Source organism: Ovis aries, chromosome 1 (genome assembly GCF_016772045.2).
Source record: "Ovis aries strain OAR_USU_Benz2616 breed Rambouillet chromosome 1, ARS-UI_Ramb_v3.0, whole genome shotgun sequence".
Classification (NCBI taxonomy): domain Eukaryota; kingdom Metazoa; phylum Chordata; class Mammalia; order Artiodactyla; family Bovidae; genus Ovis; species Ovis aries.
This window is the reverse complement of record NC_056054.1, coordinates 3,812,647-3,833,618: the sequence shown is the minus strand read 5'-3', so window position 1 is coordinate 3,833,618 and position 20,972 is coordinate 3,812,647. Positions and strand designations below refer to the sequence as shown.

The following is a 20,972-nucleotide window of genomic DNA, read 5'->3' as shown; positions in this document are numbered from 1 at the left end:
ATACAAAGAAAACCAGGCTGAAGTACCTTCTCTCCTGGGAATCCACGCGAGCCCTGGAAGGCAGGGGAAGAAGGAATGTGAGCTCCTTCCTGGAGGCTGGAGAGGGTAAGCCAGAGTAGGCTACGGGCTGACCCCTCCCCATCCCCAATACGAAGGGCGGGGTCGAAAAATTCAGTTTTAGAGATTCACTTGTTGGGATAGCTTTCTCTCCATCAAAAAGGGATCATAGGCTAACCTGCCTGGACCTGAGTACATGGGTGTTGTTGGACCCCTGGGGTTGGGGGGCTGCAGGCCAGGGGCAGGAGCTCCAAGGAGGCCCCTTTGCAGCGCTGCAGTGTGGGGGCTGGTCCCTTGACATGGGCTCCCAAGCTCCAGCAGATGCAGAAGAGTCATCCGCCCTCGATCCAAGTATTTCACATGCAGAAACTTCCAGCACGGGAGTCCTCTCCCAATCTCCGCCCACCCCCCACCTTCCCTCACTCCCCCCAGGTCCGTGGCTCTAAAGACTCTGGGCACCAGTCCTCTCTCAGCCCAGCCCAGGTTCTCTCTGTCCTGTCAGTACCTGCTGGTCACTTCACATTGCCATAGGCAACTTGTCTCTCCAACCTCAGGTTCCCTTCCCAACACAGCCTGTGCTCCTGAACCCACCAGGCCTGGGGCCACCTCCATGCGAGGCAGCCGGCTGCCCAGCGCTGAGCGGAGAAGCCGGGTGGGCATCCTCCTGCCCCAGGAGGTGCTGGGAGGGGCTGCCTCCTTCTGCACACGTGCGGGGCTGCAGGGGTCCCCCCCACACCACACTGAGGGGCGTCCACACTCCACCTTGACTCCTCTCTGCCCGGGGCAGCCCTGGAAACCTTGAGTGCCGTTCACGCCAGGAGGACCGCGCTCACCCTGTGGGGAGACACAAAGGGATTCTGTAGGTTGGACCTTCTTGTCGAGTGTGTCCACCGAGCGGGCATCGTTGAGGAGGGCTTGCATTAGGTGGGGCTGATGGGTGATGTGCCAGGCGGGCCTCCGGGCTCCCTGCACTGGGCCTGGAACCTGCAGATCCCTGCCCCGGAGGGAGACGGGCTGGGGCAGTCAGCAGCACAGGGCGCCTCCTGGTGGGCAGAGGACGAGCAGGCCCTGGGGGACTGCGTCTGGTGAGGACTGGGCCCCTGGAGGACCCTCAGGCTGGCTGCTCCTCAGTGTGGTCCCTGGTTTCAGTTCTCCAATGAGGTCCAGGCCCAGCGCTGACACCCAGCTCTGCTGATGGGACCTTTGTGGCTTCCAGTCCTTCCAGACCTTTGTCCTTCCTGGGAGGACCTTCTAGTCCTCCCACTGGGGCTCTCTGTCCCCACCAGGAGCTCTCTATCTCCACCAGGAGCTCTCTATCTGCATCCCAAGGCTGGGCCTTGTCGGTTCTCAAAAACCTCTCAAGTCACCTCTGGGTCAGGTTCTGCTTCCCAAAGGCCCTGCTGCAGATTCCACCCACGCCCACCAGACGCCTTGGCTCCTGATAACCCAACCACCCTCAGGGAGGCTTCTCTCAAAGGATGTCACCCCTAAAATCCTGCCGAGGTTTCCCCTGCACCCCAATCCAGCCCGCTCGCCTCTCGCCTGGGTATCCGAATTTGGCAGATGCTGGGTTTGGTATCCCCGGTGACCCTCTGTCTCCAAAGCCACTCTGTCCCCCTTCTGAGATGGAATAAGTGAAGACCTGCACTTCATACCCACATGCTTCAGACCAGTTCCTGTAGCACAGAGCTCTGAGTTGAGTTGTTAAGACAGATAGGAATTCATGGTTTTCCCAAGGGGAAAGATTGGAAATGAGAAAGATGAACTCCACAATTCGGTCCCAACATGTAAGGAACAAGGAGGGAATATAAAGACTTAGGGAATAAAGCAACATTGACTTACAGGTCCACCTTCATCACCAGGATAACCTCGGTAGCCATCTTCTCCAGGAATGCCCTAGAACAAAGTCATCAGTTGCTTGGTTAAGAGCTGTGGTTTTCTTTGTTCCCTACTTGAGCAGCTCCCTGATCCTCCTTCACGCAGCAGAGCCGTGTATTAGGTATCCCTTGAAGGTGACAGCTTTCCACACATTATTTCAGTGCAATTATTCTATCAGGATCTTTAAGGCTCTTGATCTACCAAGAAATACTGTGTGTTTCCTGTAACTTAGAAGCAAATGCAATGGTGAATGGAATTGTTTCCTTAATTTCTTTTTCTACTTTCTCATTATTAGTGTATAGGAATGCAAGGGATTTCTGTGTGTTGATTTTATATCCTGCATCTTTACTATATTCATTGATTAGCTCTAGTAATTTCTGGTGGAGTCTTTAGGGTTTTCTATGTAGAGGATCATGTCATCTGCAAACAATGAAAGTTTTACTGCTTCTTTCCCAATTTGAATTCCTTTTATTTCTTTTTCTGCTCTGATTGCTGTGGCCAAAACTTCCAGAACTATGTTGAATAGTAGCGGTGAAAGTGGGAACCCTTGTTCCTGACTTCAGGGGGAAATGCTTTCAATTTTTCACCATTGAGGATAATGTTTGCTGTGGGTTTGTCATATATAGCTTTTATTATGTTGAGGTATGTTCCTTCTATTCCTGCTTTCTGGAGAGTTTTTATCATAAATGGATGTTGAATTTTGTCAAAGGCCTTCTCTGCATCTATTGAGATAATCATATGGCTTTTATTTTCAATTTGTTAATGTGGTGAATTACATTGATTGATTTTCAGATATTGAAGAATCCTTGCATCCCTGGGATAAAGCCCACTTGGTCATGGTGTATGATCTTTTTAATGTGTTGTTGGATTCTGATTGCCATTGCAACAAAAAGAATAAAATACTTAGGAATATATCTACCTAAAGAAACTAAAGATCTATGTATAGAAAACTATAAAACACTGATGAAAGAAATCAAAGAGGACAGTAATAGATGGAGAAATATACCATGTTCATGGATCAGAAGAATCAATATAGTGAAAATGAGTATACTACCCAAAGCAATTTACAAATTCAATGCAATCCCTATCAAGCTACCAGCGTTATTTTTCACAGAACTAGAACAAATCATTTCAAGATTTGTATGGAAATACAAAAAACCTCGAATAGCCAAAGCAATCTTGAGAAAGAAGAATGGAACTTGAGGAATCAATTTGCCTGACTTCAGGCTCTACTACAAAGCCACAGTCATCAAGACAGTATGGTACTGGCACAAAGACAGAAATATAGATCAATGGAACAAAATAGAAAGCCCAGAGATAAATCCACACACATATGGACACCTTATCTTTGACAAAGGAGGCAAGAATATACAATGGAGTAAAGACAATCTCTTTAACAAGTGGTCCTGGGAAAACTGGTCAACCACTTGTAAAAGAATGAAACTAGATCACTTTCTAACACCACACATGAAAATAAACTCAAAATGGATTAAAGATCTAAATGTAAGACCAGAAACTATAAAACTCCTAGAGGAGAACATAGGCAAAACACTCTCCGACATAAATCACAGCAGGATCCTCTATGATCCACCTCCCAGAATTCTGGAAATAAAAGCAAAAATAAACAAATGGGATCTAATTAAAATTAAAAGCTTCTGCACAACAAAGGAAAATATAAGCAAAGTGAAAAGACAGCCTTCTGAATGGGAGAAAATAATAGCAAATGAAACAACTGACAAACAACTAATCTCAAAAATATACAAGCAACTTATGCAACTCAATTCCAGAAAAATAAACGACCCAATCAAAAAATGGGCCAAAGAACTAAATAGACATTTCTCCAAAGAAGTCATACGGATGGCTAACAAACACATGAAAAGATGCTCAACATCACTCATTATTAGAGAAATGCAAATCAAAACCACAATGAGGTACCACTTCACACCAGTCAGAATGTCCGTGATGCAAAAATCTGCAAGCAATAAATGCTGGAGAGGGTGTGGAGAAAAGGGAACCCTCCTACACTGTTGGTGGGAATGCAAACTAGTACAACCACTATGGAAAACAGTGCAGAGATTCCTTAAAAAATTGCAAATAGAACTGCCATATGACCCAGCAATCCCACTGCTGGGCATACACACCGAGGAAACCAGAATTGAAAGAGACACATGTACCCCAATGTTCATCGCAGCACTGTTTATAATAGCCAGGACATGGAAACAACCTAGATGTCCATCAGCAGATGAATGGATAAGAAAGCTGTGGTACGTATACACAATGGAGTATTACTCAGCCGTTAAAAAGAATACATTTGAATCAGTTCTGTTGAGATGGATGAAACTGGAGCCGATTATACAGAGTGAAGTAAACCAGAAAGAAAAACATCAATACAGTATACTAACACATATATATGGAATTTAGAAAGATGGCAATGATGACCCTGTATGCAGGACAGCAAAAAGACACAGATGTGTATAGCGGACTTTTGGACTTAGAGGGAGAGGGAGAGGGTGGGATGATTTAGGAGAATGGCATTGAAACATGTATACTATCATGTAAGAATCGAATCACCAGTCTATGTCCGATGCAGGATACAGCATGCTTCGGGCTGGTGCATGGGGAGGATCCAGAGGGATGTTGTGGGGAGGGAGGTGGGAGGGGGTTTATGTTTGGGATCCCATGTACACCCGTGGTGGATTCATGTCAATGTATGGCAAAACCAATACAGTATTGTAAAGTAAAATAAAGTAAAATTAAAAAAAATTTTTTTTTAAAAGAAGCAAATGCAAAGAATTGTTGCTGCCCATCGTAGTGAGGCTGCCAGTCAATGATGCCACTGCTCTCAACATGGTTTTATAAGTTAAAGAAACAATGCAGAACTGGACCCGATGGAAAGGAGGCAGGAGCAGACACGGGGAAGGGTCTGCCCCTCAGACCCCTGTCCTACAGCACAGCTATTCCTGCTCCTCCCTCTCCATCTCCCCGCCATGACAGAGGAGAAATCTCTCAGCCAGAGCAGCGCCAGCTCTGAAGCTAGTCTCAGGTGGAAAAGAGGGTAAAGCCACCTACCTTTGGCCCGATGCTGCCTATGGGCCCTCGGTCTCCTCTTTGTCCAGAGCATTTGCAGGGAATCCCACAGCAGGCTTTCTCAGCGATGTTGTCCTATGGAGACAAAATGCAAAGTTCACCCCTCAGTAAATGCCTAGGAAAAAAGCATAAGTCTGAGGAATGTGGCATTCATAGCAAGAAATCGCATACTCCCCGTGACATTTCCTCAAAGACTTAGCCATCAGCAGGCTATGGGATGTCACAAACAGAGTCTGAAGAGCTGCCAAAGACAATACATCCTATTCATAAAATATTCACCTAAGGCTGGGCCTTACTTCTAAAGTTTCCAGCATAGATACTCAAGCTTCAGTTGCTAAGTATAACATAGATATCTTCAAGCTGCAAAAAGCAAAGCCTAACAAACCCTTGCAGATGGCCATGATGGAAGGGGGTTTTAGAGCAGACCATATGTCTTTCCCTGAGCCCTGCGCAGAGTCCCAGAACAGGGTGCCTTCCTAGAGAGAAGGCCTGGGAGTGGCCATGGGGTGGGGCCCCTGCCTGAGCGACGAGCACCCCACCTCTGGTCACCAAGGCCTCCAACATCCACCAGATACCCTGGACATGACCTCCCAGCCCAGCCCCTGGCCTCATGTGGGAAAGCGCACACCCAAGATACATTCCCACCTGCTGAACTCATGAGGGTCAATGCATTTGCTTGCAGTGAATTTCCTAGAATTTTCACGCTCTCCCAAGTCCCAAATTTGTCTACTAACCTCCTTCCACTCAAAAAAAAAAAAAAAAAAAAATCCTAACCCCAGTCCTAGGTAGAAGGCAGGAGGGAAAGAATGGGCAGAGTCACTGAATTCTGCGGTTCACTGCTGCCTCCACCAAATAGTCTCTGAGTTGAACGCTCAGGCCCACATCCCAAAGCCCCCAGGCTCACCTCTAACCCACCAGCTGAGAAGTTGAACTCAGGGGGATTAGGAAGCCTCATGGTCTGTCCTCATTTGCAGCAAAGGAAACTAGAAGAGAAGGCAATAGAAGCCCCTTTCCACCTAGAGATGATCTTTCTTTTCCTGCCTACTCTTGTTTTCCCTGTTTCCGGCTTGGAGAGGGTTGATCTCAATGCTGACTTCTCAGCCATCTTATAAAGGGAAAAACGTCTCATTAACAGAGTAGAGGCTGCTCTGAGGCAACAGCCGCCTGGACACCCGTTTCCCAGGTGGCTGTCTTTCCAGTCCTCAGACAGCTCCCTCCCCAGGACTCGCGTGATGGCAACAAAGCAGGTCCCTAGTGAATCAGAGGAGTTAAGCTGCCCACCCAGGAGTCTCTCCTCCATTTGCCTGGTGATGACGGACTGTATTATCCTGAGATGCCCCAACTTGTGGCATCTAGACCAACATGTATACAGATACACAAAACACTCACAAGCTGCTCGGCTAGTTCGTAGTCTAGGTCCAGCAAGTTCAGCCTCAGGGGCCGGTTGTACATGAATCCTCGCCCGAACTCTAGCTGCATGAGCTGCTCCAAGTTGGCGACGCGTTCGAGGCCCACCAAGATCAGAGCTCGGACACCTGTAGGGACAGGTCCACTTAAGACTGCTCACATGGGCATTCAAGAAACACAGCGCTTTCCTCCCACCTCTATTTTTTAAAGAAAACTTCAGTATAAAAATTTGGCTTTATAGTGAGGTGGATGAACCTAGAGCCTGTTACACAGAGGAAAGTAAGTCACAAAGAGTAAAACAGATATCACATATTAACACACATATATGGAATCTAGAAAAATGGCCCTGGTGAACCTATTTGCAGAGAAGGAATGGAGACATACAGACATAGAGAATGGACTTACAAACACAGCAGGGAAGGAGAGGGTGTGGGGAATTGAGAAAGTGGCACTGATACATACACACTCTCACGTGTGAAATAGATGTTAATAACTAGTGGGAAGCTGCTGTATAACACAGGGAGCCCCGCCTGGAGCTCTGTGATGACCTAAAGGGGTGGATGGGAAGGGAAAGGGAGGTTCAAGAGGGAGGGAATATATATATAGCTATGACTGATCGCGTGGTGTTGTACAGCAGAAACCTATACAACACTGTAAAACAATTATCCTCCAGTTAAAAATAATAACACAAATAAATAAAAGTTGACCTTTAACTGAAACACATGTAATCACACTATTAGCTATTCTGCAGAGTTGCAATGCTAGAACTCTGGACTCCTCTGAGAAATTGTTCCCAAGATGTCAAAAAAGTACACTGATGAATGCAACTATAGGAAATGACACTGTCATTTATGACATACATAAATTCTCAAGTTCTGGTCCTACCTAACACAGATGTGCTGTGGGAAGAACTGAAATCCCACCCCTCCAAAATCATTCTCCATTGCTCTGGAGAAGCAAGCTAATAAACTGAACATTCCTGAGCTAAGTCATGCTTCCACAAATTCTTCTTAAACCTCTGATGTTAGTACTTACTTTTTCTATCATCAGTGCTATCAAATTCCAAAGCAAATGGTCAAATAGTACATCTGGTAACAGGTACCACTGCAAAGCAGTCACAGTAAATTTGGGAAATATGCTTTCATTATTTTATGTTAACTTTGTTTAACATTATACTATTTTTGAGCTGTGATAACTGCAAACCAAAAACACAGTAATTCCTAATTTATACGATAAATGTATAAATGAATCAAATGTACAAATGAATCAAAACTTAATGTTATTTTGCAAAAACATCAAGCTTTCTAGACACTGTACCACATGACTGGGCCTAGGACACCATGCAGTCTGTGTCAGGACTTGGTCTTTGTAAGTGAGGGGTACTTGCTGGTTCATCCCATGCCCTCAGGCAGGTGAAAGAGGACCAAGATGCTGGACAGAGGTGCCCGCAGGACAAGCCGCTGCCCCAGAGGGTCTGTTAGCGAACTCGCTTCTCTCCAGCCCAGCAGCGCACCTGCCCCCCATTCAGAAACTCCCCAGAACCCACCGTCTTGTCGGAGTTCCTCTGATGCTCTTTGTACATCAGCCAGATCCCCATCCACTCCATCCGTAAAATGAATGACCACCTGAAGATAAAAGATGTGTGAAAACCCAGCTGAGATTAAAAATAAACATCACAGACCCTTGCAAGGAACATTAGCCAGTTCAAATCCTTCACCTCATGGTGGAGGAAACAGGGGGCCAAGGTTGAAAACCAATCACCCCCTATTCATAGTTCCCTGATACTGGATGGGGTATAAAATAAATGGGTATGTTGCAGGGCTTGATTTGTTAAAAAGCACAAGCAACAATGGAAATAAGAATTTTGTCTCTTTCTCTTATTCAGGGGATGTAGCGTCACACATGCATGTGGGGGAGGGGTGTGCATGTAGGGGAAGGGTGTGCGTGGGGGGGGGTGTGCGTGTGGGGGAGGGGCATGCATGTGTGTCATGGGCTGGACTGTGTCCCTCTGAAATTCACAGTTTGAAGTCCTAAGCCTCAGTGCTTCAGAGTGTGACTGTATTTGGCAACGGGGCTTTTAAAGAGGCAATGAAGTCAATGAGGTCATCAGAGCGGGCTCCCATCCAACGTGGCCGGTGTCCTTCTAAGACGAGGCAATGGGACACAGACACAGAGAGGGGAAACCACTCGGAGACAGAAGAGACAACACCGTCTCCAAGCCCAGCTGAGAGACCACCCAAAAAACCTCCAGCCTCCCGGGCTGCGAGAGAACAAATTACTGTTGCTTAAGCCACCCCGCCTGCAGAGCTCTGCTATGGCGGCCCTGGAGAGCTGGTGTGTGTGTGTGCAAACACAGAAGGAAAGATAAAATTATATACGAATAGAGAACATAACGTATTTAAAGGGCAGGACTATGGTTAAACATGCATTAGTCACAAATTCAACCCATTCAAGCTTAACTACTGATTTTCAAGTTTTGTTTTTTAAGAGCTTTAGTAAAACAAAGATATTTCATTTCAGCTCAGTTGATGACAAAGGACTCTTATACACAGGCACCACCAACCCCACCAAACATGAAGAACACCCACAGAAGAACAGTTTGGGGATGGGGCTTTTGGGGCGTCAGGGTATGACCCTTGCCCAGTAAAACCCAGAGGTGACACAGGAAGCAGAAACGCGGTGGCTGCCCTGACCTTCACGTTGTCCGACGAGGCCTGCTGGAACTTGTTCTGGTAGAGCTTCAGTGTATCCGCGGTGAGGACGTAGGGGTGCTGGGCACGCATGTTCTGGAACTTCTCAAACAGCTCCGACTGGTACTCAGCAAAGTCGAAGGCCTCAACAGGACCCGAGGGCGTGAGGGCCACCACGGACACCCGCACCGTGGGCAGCTGGCTGCCGCTGCAGCTGATTTTCTGCATCTGACTGATTCTCCTCAAGATGGCGTCCATCTTGGACTCGAGGCCCTTCTGAGCCACAAAGACATTCTGATCTCTTGAACCATCGAAGCCCAGAATCACATCCAAGTTACAGGCTATAAAGGGAGAAGAAGGCCATGAGCTCAAAGTCAAGCTGCTGAGACACTTTCAACGTACAGGCACAGCTGGGGACATGGACCGGGAACACGCTCACTCAAGGGCAAGATGAGATCATCTGTGTACGAGCTCTGAGAAGCAACTGGATCTGCTTCTCTCACCGGGAAAATGCATACTGACTCTTAGGAACCGAAACTGTTGGCATTTTAGTATGTAGGCTTTGGGGACTTAATCAGCTCTAGCACGGAATACAGCCAGTGTCTAGATGCATCCCAAGTGTCTGCTTTAGACTAAATACACTTGAGAATTCACTCTGGTCTCAAATAATCTAAGGAACCTACAAATTGAAATAGACATCAATCAGTCTGAATTATTTAGGGGAATTATTTAGGGGATTTGACAGGAGGGGTAAATCTGGCAAGAGCAAGAAAAGACAGACGTCCATTCCGATCCAAGAAACACATCCTATCACAGAGGCAGGTGACAACCAGGACCCAACCACATGGATGTAAGTTGGTCCCAGAAGCAGCAGGTGCTGCAGGAGACCCAAGGCCAGCTCTGGGCACCTGGGCAACCAGATAACTTGCCAGCATTGAAAAGACAGGATTGACTATATGCACCTAAAGGACGTTACCTTTGGAAACATCAGTCATGCCTGGACATAAGGTCTCATGCATCGCATCGTGCAGAGTTTCCAAAACCTGTTCGCTCAGTTCTGACAGCTCCTGGACGTTCCCCACCCGGAAGGCCGTGGCGCTGTTGGACGCTATCTTCCCAACCTCCTCCGAGTCGATGTTCCTTACACCCACTGCGAAAACCTTGACGCCTCTCTGTGTGAGCGCCATGCTCGCCTCCTGAGCGTCCTCCACCGACTTGCCCCCCGTGATCACAAAGGCGATCTGCGGGACCCTCTGGTCCAGGCGGCTGCCTGCCTCGGGCACGAAGTGGTTCAGCCGCAAGTGCTCCAGGCCCACCTTGGTGTTTGCGTGTCTCCCCCCTTTGTAGACCACCTTGTTTATGGCGTCGATAATCTGCTGCTTGGTGGGGAAGTCCTTCAGGAAGAACTCGTCGGTGGGGTCAGAGTTGTACTGGACTAGCCCCACCTGGATGGAGTCGCCCCCTTCATAAACTGTGTCCACAATTTCTGACACAAAACGGAGCACTTCCTGGAAACTGTCTCTCCGGAAATTGATGGAACCATCCAGCAGGAACACGATATCAGCTTTCTTCTTCTCTAAAGATGATGACGATGAGAAAAGGGGAAATTCAGTTTCCATACCCAAAACAAAATCACCAAGCAGAAAATGACTAAAATAAGGCCTTCCTGTCATTCATTCACAGTGAACACCTTGGCTCTAGTCCATGACTCTGTAGTTACCAGATTCACAGCCCTCAAACCATCATGCCCAAAACAGGAAGATAAATGATAAATCATCTAAATGAAAGGAAAGGAGATGTGGGAACTCAGCAGATCCCCAGTTATCCCATGCAAAATGGGGTTTTGCCATGGATTCATCAGTCCATGGTGTCAAGTGTTTTAGGAAATGCCACTGAACTCTTTCTTCCTGGTCAAAAGCAAATGATAGTGTCTGGCAGAAGGGGGGATGTGTCCTAGAGGCAAGGCAAGGGAAGGCTGGAGAAAGACTAGAAAACAGGAAGCAGACTGCATGCACCTTTGGAGGACTGCTGGACAGCATGCCAAAAGCTTTGTTGAAGAGAATTTCCCAATTCTAACCAAGGAGTTGAGAATAGAGTCGAGAGAAGGGAGATCCAGGGCAGTGTGGGATATTCCACCACCAGCACAGAAAGAGGACATGAAAGAGCTAAGTGGAATGTGATGCCTCATGGAAAAGTAACCCTAATCATTCGCTCCAGATGTCTGCATGGCCATCACCTGCAGAGGAGCTGAGAAAGACATGGGTTGGTGGAGGAACTCAACTTGCTCTTGGCAGCACCCAAGGTCAGATCCAGGAGCATGATGTCAAAGCTATAGGTGGACAGCTCTCAGTTCCCCCAGGGAGGTGCATTCAGTCCAAGGAAGGAGGATTGCCTCTGTACCTAGGACAGAGGCTGCCTTTCAGTCGTGTTTGGAGGGGCATGGACTGAACAACTTCAACAGTGCCATTTTATTCTGAGAGCCAATGAGTCTGTGGCTAACCCTCGATGCACTATTACAGAACATCTCAATAGGGCTGCAGTTAGTCTCATGGAAACTCATGGAAGAAGCAAGGACCTTTTGCTTTCTGAAATGGTTCTTTCCATTCCTCCTACAATTTCAACTGAGTTATTCTTCTTGTATTTAATTTCTGGGGATTTCCCAGGTGGCTCAGTGATAAAGAATAAACTTGCCAATGCAGGAGACTTGGGTTCAATCCCTGAGTGGGGATCCCCAGAAGAAGGAAATGGCAACATACTCCAGTATTCTTGCCTGGGAAATCCCATGGACAGAGGACCCTGGCGGGCTACAGTCCATGGGGGTCACAAAGACTCAAGCATCACTTAGCAACTAAGAAAACATTTAATTTGTAACAGTATCACAGCCACAAATCTGAGAGAAGAAAACCATTAAAATGAACGTTGACTGCTTTTTTGCAATTAAAAAATAGTTGGTGTTCCCTCAGAATGGCCATCATCAAAAAATCTACAAAGAATAAATGCTAGAGAGGGTGTGGAGAAAAAGGAACCCTCTTGCATGGTTGGTGGGAATGTAAATTAATGCACCCAATATGGAGAAGAGTATGGAGATTCCTCACAAAACTAGGGATAAAACTACCATATGACCCAGTAATCCCACTACTGGGCATATACCCTGAGAAAACCATAATTGAAAAGGACATATGCAACCCCAATGTTCATCACAGCACTATTTACAATAGCTAGGACATGGAAGCAACCCAGATGTTCATTGACAGATGAATGGATAAAGAAGCTGTGGTATGTATATACAATGGAATATTATGCAGCCATAAAAAGGAACACATTTGAGCCAGTTCTAATGAGATGGATGAACCTACAGCCTATTATACACAGTGAAGCAAGCCAGAAAGTAAAAAAAAAATAAATATCATATACTAATGCATATAGGTGGAATCTAGAAAGGTGGTACTGATGAACCTATTTGCAGGGCAGCGATGGAGACACAGACATAGAGAACAGATGGACACGGGGCAGAGCAGGGGAAGAAGAGGATGGGACAAATGGAGAGAGTTGCATGGAAACATGTACATTACCATATATAAAATGCATGGCCAATGGGAATTTGCTGTATGACGCCGGGAGCTCAAACTGGAGCTCTGTGACACCCCAGAGGGGTGGGACGGGGTAGGAGGTGGGAGGGAGGTTCAAGAAGGAGGGACCGTGCGTATACCCATGGCTGATTCATGCTGATGTATGGCAAAAACCAACACAAAATTATGAAGCAATTATCCTTCAATTAAAACTAAATAAAAATAAAATAACCACTTTGTATCCCAGGGCCCCCAGCACATACCTGGCCTTGAGGGAGAGGGTGTGTCCACTCCCGAAGGTGCAGGGGTGGCCCTGGAGGACCCAAAGGAATTCATGACCCTTTCTTCTATGTTGGGGAGGTCTCTGAACTCCCGCACCGTGAAGACCAGCCTGGGGTCACTGGTGATGGTCTGCAGCTCTGTTCTGTCAATGTTTCGGTCTCCAACTCCTAAGCTTGCAATTCCCGCAGATTTTATCACCTGGGAATACCTGGAAATATCATCCTGCGATCTTCCACCCAGAAATAGAACCAGGTGTTGGGGCACCCCATCTTCTATCCGGCTCCCGGCAGACTTGACAAAGTAATTCCTGGCCACGAATTCCAGAGCTTTGCCAGTGTTGAGAGGAGACCCCCCTTTGAACCTCAGGCGACGTATGGCGTCCAGCACACTGGCCTGGGATTTGTAGGTCTTTAGCTGAAATTCTGGGAAGACATCGTTGCTGAACTGCAGGACCCCAATTCTCACTTTGTTGGGACCAACGTTGAGTCTCTGCACGATCCTGATAACAAAGTCCCGGATGTGTGCGATGCCATCCGGCTTCACGCCATCAGAGCTGTCGATGAGGAAGACAATGTCCGCAGCATCGGCTTCCACAGCTGCGGGTGAGGAGGAAAAGGAAAACTCAGCACAGGACTGGCGCGCATCTGGTTTCGTTTCTGAACTTAAACTCCATGACACCATCACGCTAATTAATGCGAAAACTACCAGCCAATGTGCATGTGCTTGTCTCCCACGTTTTCTAATCAGTCATTACAAATCGGGCCTTTTGCATCAAAACAATTTCTGCTCCTTGAAATATTGTTAGTTCTCCAAAACTTCCCCTTTCTGAGTTTAATGGTGGCTTTGCAGTCTGGGTTACAACTTCTTTCAAAAGCAACAGCACTTAGAAACAAATCCTGGATGACCATAATCTATGAATCATGACTGTTACTACCAGCAGAGACTGAGATCACACAGACCAGCATCTCTTATTATTACACAAGAAAAGAGAGACCGCTCTTATTATGACGCAAGAAAAGAGAGGCATCTCTTATTGTGACGCAAGAAAAGAGAGACAGCTCTTATGATGCAAGAAAAGAGAGACAGCTCTTATTACACAAGAAAAGACAGACAGCTCTTATTATTATGCAAGAAAAGAGAGACAGCTCTTATTATGACGCAAGAAAAGAGAGACAGCTCTTATTATTACGCAAGAAAAGAGAGACAGCTCTTATTATTACCCAAGAAAAGAGAGACAGCTCTTATTATTACGCAAGAAAAGAGAGACAGCTCTTATTACTACGCAAGAAAAGAGAGACAGCTCTTATTATTTCCCAAAAAAAAGAGAGACAGCTCTTATTATGACGCAAGAAAAGACAGACAGCTCTTATTATTACGCAAGAAAAGAGAGACAGCTCTTATTATTACACCTGAGGACAAAGGCCACCACTTAGCCAGTGGCAGCCAGGGGAACCCCGACTCTCTCCCAGGGTGTTTGCCTCACAGTGTTTCCCCGACTCTCTCCCAGGGTGTTTGAGTCACAGTGTTTCATTTTCCTCACATATCTCTAGCATTTACACAAAATTTTCATTTTCACTATTATTTCCCTGTTTTCTTTGCATGAATCAGTTTTTTCACTATACAATTAATCAAAAGTCCTAGGAAAGATAAGAGACCCTGGTGGCTCAGATAGTAAAGAAGACCCAAGGAGATCTAGGTTTGATCCCTGGGTTGGGAAGTACCCCTGAAGAAGGAAATGGCAACCCATTCTAGTATTCTTGCCTGGAGAATTCCATGGACAGAGGAGCCTGGTGGGCCACAGTCCATGGGGTCACATGACTCAGCCACTAACACTTTCACTTTTCAGGAAAGATAAACCATACCTTCCTATTAATTAGATTTCTAGGTACTTCCTGGATGTCATTTATTAAATAGCTCACATCTTGCCTCTCAACGAATTCAACCTTTTGCCTCATAACACACTGGCCACTTCTAGTGGAAAAAATAGCACAGCAAAAGCTGAGCAGGTCGTGGAATGGAACCATTTTATGTTGAAAACAGAAAAGCTGGCCTAGCACACACAGCCAGGCCCTGGATTCTCCAGTGGAACACCAAAGATTTCACAGAACACCAACATCAGGGAAAGCCACGCTCTTTTTGTGTCTGAACACTGACAAAAAGAAGCCAAAAGTAACCAAATACCCACCTCCCATCTTGGATCACAGGTGTGACTACTGTTTCTTTACCAATCACAACTTTAGCCATGAGAGTTAGTAAGATACCCAGCCAAAGAACTACTCCCCCTTCTCAACAACATCCAGTCCAGGGCAAAGTCCCACTTCCTCAAGCCTTCCACAAAACCGTCTTGGGCAAATTCAGATCCTGCCATCAGCCCTTCCTGATGCCCTTCTTCCCTGCAACAAGCCACAGTCCCAACCGGTTCCATCACAGGTGCCTGTTATCTTAGCTTTACTTGTGAGCATCATGGCCTTTGAGCCCATTTATATATATATGTGTGTGTGTTTGTGTGTGTGTGTGTGTGTGTGTGTGTATGTGTTTTTTTTTTTTTTGAGAAGATACAACAGAAGAGCAATAGCCAACACCCAGTCTCACCTGGAGGTGGGTAGCGTGTGCTGGCCAGGAGCTGCTGTATCTGTCCGGCAGTCAGGGTGGTGATGGGTGTCAGCAGTTTCTGCTCCAGGCTGGGGAGCTCTCGGAAGGTGTTCACTGAGAACACGTACTCGGGGCTCAGCGAGATCTTCACCAGCTCTTCCTGGTCCACGTTCCGGGCAATCGTGATTGGCGCCACGCCAAACTGCTTGAGCTCTACGGCCGAGTCGTCCACCTCGTCATCCGACTTCCCGGAGGAAATGAGGACCAGGAACTGAGGGACACCCTCCTCAATCCGGCTCCCCAGGGGCCTCTTGAAGATATTCCTTGCCACGTACTCCAGGGCACCCCCGACGTTGACCTGCCTCCCGCCTTTGGGCCGCAGCCGCCGCACCGCGTTCTGCACCTCGTCCTTGCTGGAGTGGACGTTCAGCAGGAACTCCACCCTGGGGTCATCGCTGAACTGGATGACCGCCACCCGGGTCGTGTCGAAGCCCACATCCAGGTAGTCGACCAGCCTCTCGATGAGCGTTCGGATGTACTGGAACTCGGGGCCAGCACTCTGGGACCCATCGATGAGGAAAACCACGTCCCTCTTGCCGCTGACCACTGTGAATCAAATGTTATCATAGGGCTTCAACTCCACTGGCACCAGAGCCTTTGCGATGATGAACCGCCTCCCAGTGTGTCACAGAATTGACACCCAGCAGGTGAGGCGTCCTAATTCAGACTATTCAAGTTAAAATACCAGCCCCAGGAGAGGATCCTGGGGAATCCAGTGCTGACACAGCAGAGAAGAGGAAGCAGCAGCAGAGGGTAAGGAAGAATGGCTGCAGGAGGAAGAGCCTAGACACGCAGGAGCCGAATCTAGACCGAGGGAGCATGGCGTTCCAGGAGGGAGGGGGTCGCAACTGACCCTCACCCGGGTCACCCCGGGTCACCCCGATGACACTCACGGGTCAAGCGGAACAGCGCCCAACACTAACCACTAGGATTTGCCAGATGGAGGGACTTTGCCCAGCACACTTTCTGTGGAGCGGGGAGAGCGAACAACAGGTTAGGGCGAGTTCAGAGAGAACTATAGGCAGTGAAGATGATGCTTATAAAGGAGACCGGGGTGGGATGGTTTGAGAGAATAATGCTGAAACATGTATATTATCATATAGTGAACTAGATCACCAGTCCAGGTTCGATGCATGGGCACTTAAAGCCAGTGCACGGGGACAACCCAGAGGGATGGGATGGGGCGGGAGGGGGGAGGGGCTTCAGGACGGGGGGCTCATGCACGCCCGTGGCCAATTCATGTCAGTGTATGGCAGAAACCACACAGTACTGTATAGTAATTAGCCCCCGATTAAAAGAAGTAAATTAACTGTTTTTTAAATTTTTTAAAAAAGGAGACTGGGACCCTCCTGGAGGAGTGAGCAGGGCATCCAGGGGGTTTTTACAAGAGAAGGAAAGGCACTGCGTACATATCATGAAAGGATCCATCCAGCACGTTGGAGAATCGATGATGCAGGAGACAGGAGAGCTGCGGGAGGCACTCTTGACTAGGGAGGAGGCAGACTGCCAGGGGAAGCAGAGACGTTCTTCTTTGATTTTATTTATACTTTCTCAGTGAAATGGAACCAAGATCACCAGCTCAGAGTAAACTGAAGAGGGAGAGGTGTAGATGAAGCAGGATGAGGAAAAGGTAGAAAATAGTCATCCTGAAGAGGGGGAAAGCAGATGGACCAGGAGTCACACTGCTGTAGAGACGTGTGCTTGTGTTTAAAGAAGCTGCCACACATGATGCCAGCATTTCCAAAGAGCCTTCCTGGGAGCGCCAGTGCCTCAAATGCACCATAAAAAAGGTGGTGAGTGGGGTGGGGGATAAAGTCGGAGTTTGGAGTTGACATATATGCACCACTATATTTAAAAAGATAACCAACGAGGGCCTACTGTATAGTACACGGAACTCTACTCAATAGGCTGTGATAACCTAAATGGGAAAAGGGATTTTTAAAAAGAACAGATATATGTATATGTATAACTGAATCACTCCACAGTACATCTGAAACGAACACAACATTGTAATTCAATGGTATTCCAATATAAAATAAAAACTAAAAAAAAAAGAGAGAGAGAGAGAGAGATTCCTGCAGCCAAGCAAGTCACACAAAACGCATCAACTAGGGAACAGCCAACAAAACCCTCACTGCATTTATCCCACAGTTACCCCCAATTTATTGGATGGTGAGCCCTGTAGAATATTCCAAGGAAGGCTTACAGGGAGTGCTCTGTTCTGCGTGGACACCAGCGAGGGGACGCTGCCCCCCTCTCTCACCCGCCCTAATGGTTTCCTGTATCTCCTTTTCTCTCAGTTGCTTTCACTCTTCCCTCCCCACCCCGCCGACCCCAGCCTCCCCATCCCTGGATGCAGACGCTGTTCTGCAGCACGTGAACCACGCAGGGGTGACATTGTACATGCCTGTTCTCCACTGTGCCCTCCCCACCCGAGGGCCCAGGGAGAGGAGGTCCTCCGTGCGCATTCTTGGAGGGGTGGGCCTATCTGAGCCCCCTTTCTTCTGCATCAAGCCTGGGGAAGCGGAACAGGAAGAAGAATAAGCCGAGGTCAGGAGAGCCAGGAGGCCTTCCTGCCAGTTCAGACACTCCCTTCTCTGCGCCAAGCAAATTCAAACTCCATCTTCACACTTGGGCTCTGAGAATACCAACATTTCAGAAACGGTGCCCAAGGTTGACAGAGGCACCTGGGACGAACACCCTCCCTGACCATCGGAGGCTGCCAGCTGAACCCACAAGGGTAACGAGGACCCGGCATTGAACGGGAGTTTTATCAACTAGATGGCCCCTCTCTTCAGTTATCAACACAGAAGCCTTCATGCAGAGTTAGGGGTCTGAACTGTAAACCAAGCCCACTTCTCTTTTGAGACTTAAATTTGGCTAAAAACACAACTCTCAGCCTCTCTCCAAGTCGTTTCTGGCCACCAAGGCCAAGCGGCTCCTAATTCTTCATGTAACCCTAGTTTTCACTCCCCATGGCCGAGGAAACAAAGCTGAGAAGCCTTTGTAACCCACAGTCCCAGTAGCCCCAGATATTTTAAAGAAGGAAGTGCCAGAGAATTGGCTCCTTACCCGGAGGGGTCACGGGGCTGACAGACGCCTGCAGCCTGCTCAGCTCCTCGCGGCTGAGCTGGGTCACTCTCTCCGAGATGACCTGTTGGATGGTCCCCAGCTGCCGGAAGGTGGGGATGGCCACAGCAAAGTCCGGGATGAAGGAGATGGTCTGCATCTCAGTGATGTCAGCATTTCCAATGCCAATGCCAATGGGCACGGCCCCTCCCCTCCTCAGGACCACAGAGGGGCCTCTCACGTCATCCCCAGACCTGTCGGCCGTGAGGACAATCAGGAGCTGGGGGACGCCTTCCTCTATGCGGCTCCCGGCGGAGCCCACCAGGATGTTCCTCAGGACGAACTCCAGGGCGGCCCCCGTGTTGGGGGCTGGCCCCCCAAGCAGGGCCAGCCCGCGGATGGCTCCCACCACGCTCTGCTGGTCCATGTAGGAATTCAGGTAGAACTCGGGCCTGGTCCGGTCGCTGTACTGCACCACGGCCACGCGCACCCGGTCTGGTCCCACGTCCAGGCTCTCCACCACTCTCTGGACGAACTCCTTCAGCAGCGGGAAGCCGCTCCTGACCCCCTCGGAGCCGTCAATCAGGAACACCACATCCTTTTCAACTGAAACTGCAAGGAAGACCGCCTCTGTGACTCAAGGCAGGAAAGGGACAATTTCATACCAACCGTGGTACACTGAGTAACAGCCCCCAAAGATATCCAACTCTGAATCCCTGGCATTTGTATGGTAGAAAATGTTCAGGGGTGGTTAAATTAAGGATCAGGGGCATGGGGATGGGTACTGGATTATACAGGTGGACCCACTGTAATCAATCGCGTGTCCTCTAAAAGGCAGAGAAGAGGGTTAGAGTCAGAGAGAGATGTAAGGAAGGAAGCAGAGGTCAGAGACAAGAGAGGATGCTACCCTGCTGGCTCTGCAGATGGAGGGGAAGAGGCCGTGGGTCACAGAATGCACGTGGCTTCTAGACCCCAGAAAAAGGGTTATCAGCCAGGACCTCCAAAAGGAAGGGTGACATCTTGATTTTAGCCCAATAAAACGGGCTTTGGATTTCTGACCTCTAAAACTTAAGATAGTAAAATCATTCTGTTTCAAGCCATTGAATATGTCACTTAAGTCAAATTTGGTGGCTTTACATTCTAAAAGAAATCAACTCAATAAACATTGGAAGGACTGATGCTGAAGCTGAACCTCCAATACTTTGGCCACCTGATGTGAAGAGCCAACTCTTTAGAAAAGACCATGATGCTGGGAAAGATTGAAAGCAGGAGGAGAAGGGGGTGACAGAGGATGAGATGGTTGGATGGCATCACCGACTCAATGAACATGAGTTTGAGTAAGCTCCAGGAGATGGTGAAGGACAGGAGAGCCTGGCATGCTGCCGTTCATGGAGTGACAAAGAGTCAGACATGACTGAGCAACTTAACAATAGCAACAAAAATCACAATAATTTTTAAAGCAGCCATAGGAAATTATTAATAATTAAAATAACAAAAATTATTTTAGAATTTTTGTACGTTTGAACAGTATCATTAACATTCAAAGCTGTACTCAAGAAGAAATGTTGAGGGTGGGGAAGAGATACGGGTTGGCAGAGTCTGCATAACCATCACACCTTATAGATGAGAGATTTCAAATGAGTTGCTGCAAGTCACAGCGGGTCAATGGAGGGAAATGTAACCCAGATGTCCAGTTAACCACCCAAAACCAACAGTAGATATGCCCAATCATCATTGAAGAGAAGTTCTAGGTTCTGTATTTTCAATCTAAGAGATTATATGTGAAATTAATTACTCTTGTTCCTGCATTTTTATCACCCAGTGGAAAGTGGTTAAACATGAAGTCATGGTAACAAAGATTATTACTCAGAAACTTTAATATAGCATTTATAATGGGAATGTGCCTGTCTCAATTCATGCTTTGTGTTTCTAATGAAAATAGAGCATGAATTATAACACAGTGACAGCCACTTAAAATAAGATATTTGGGAAATATGTGAAGAAGAAGACTCTCTTAGTTCTAATGGAACCATGTTATATGCCTTTTATTATGCACATAATAAAAGTATTGGTTTTAGAAAAATAATTATTTTTCATCATTGATATGTCTAAATCTTTATAATGCATCTTATGATGAAACAGTCTAATGTCCTGAAAAGTGATCACCCTGATTCTTCTGTTTTTCCCTAGAGAGAAGTCAGAGAGCCAACCTGGGAACGAAAAGTCATATTTCATTGCAAGGAAATCAAACCAGTCAATGCTAAAGGAAATCAACCCTGAA

The 20,972-nt window shown here is 47.4% G+C and overlaps 1 protein-coding gene across 6 annotated transcripts in view; it reads right to left on the bottom strand.

Moving 5' to 3' along the window:
- COL6A3 (collagen type VI alpha 3 chain) overlaps positions 1-20,972 on the bottom strand; it is a 93,192-nt gene that overhangs the window by 37,495 nt on the left and 34,725 nt on the right. For all 6 annotated transcript variants that reach the window (XM_027967270.2, XM_042244720.1, XM_042244730.1 and 3 more), the window contains 11 exons: positions 18,695-19,303; positions 15,563-16,168; positions 12,952-13,566; positions 10,096-10,695; positions 9,123-9,460; positions 7,976-8,054; positions 6,412-6,557; positions 5,005-5,097; positions 1,900-1,953; positions 820-891; positions 27-53 (listed from right to left, as the gene is read on the bottom strand). In XM_027967270.2, coding sequence (XP_027823071.2) covers positions 27-53; positions 820-891; positions 1,900-1,953; positions 5,005-5,097; positions 6,412-6,557; positions 7,976-8,054; positions 9,123-9,460; positions 10,096-10,695; positions 12,952-13,566; positions 15,563-16,168; positions 18,695-19,303 — 3,239 coding nt within the window. The remainder of the gene's footprint in view (positions 1-26; positions 54-819; positions 892-1,899; positions 1,954-5,004; positions 5,098-6,411; positions 6,558-7,975; positions 8,055-9,122; positions 9,461-10,095; positions 10,696-12,951; positions 13,567-15,562; positions 16,169-18,694; positions 19,304-20,972) is intronic.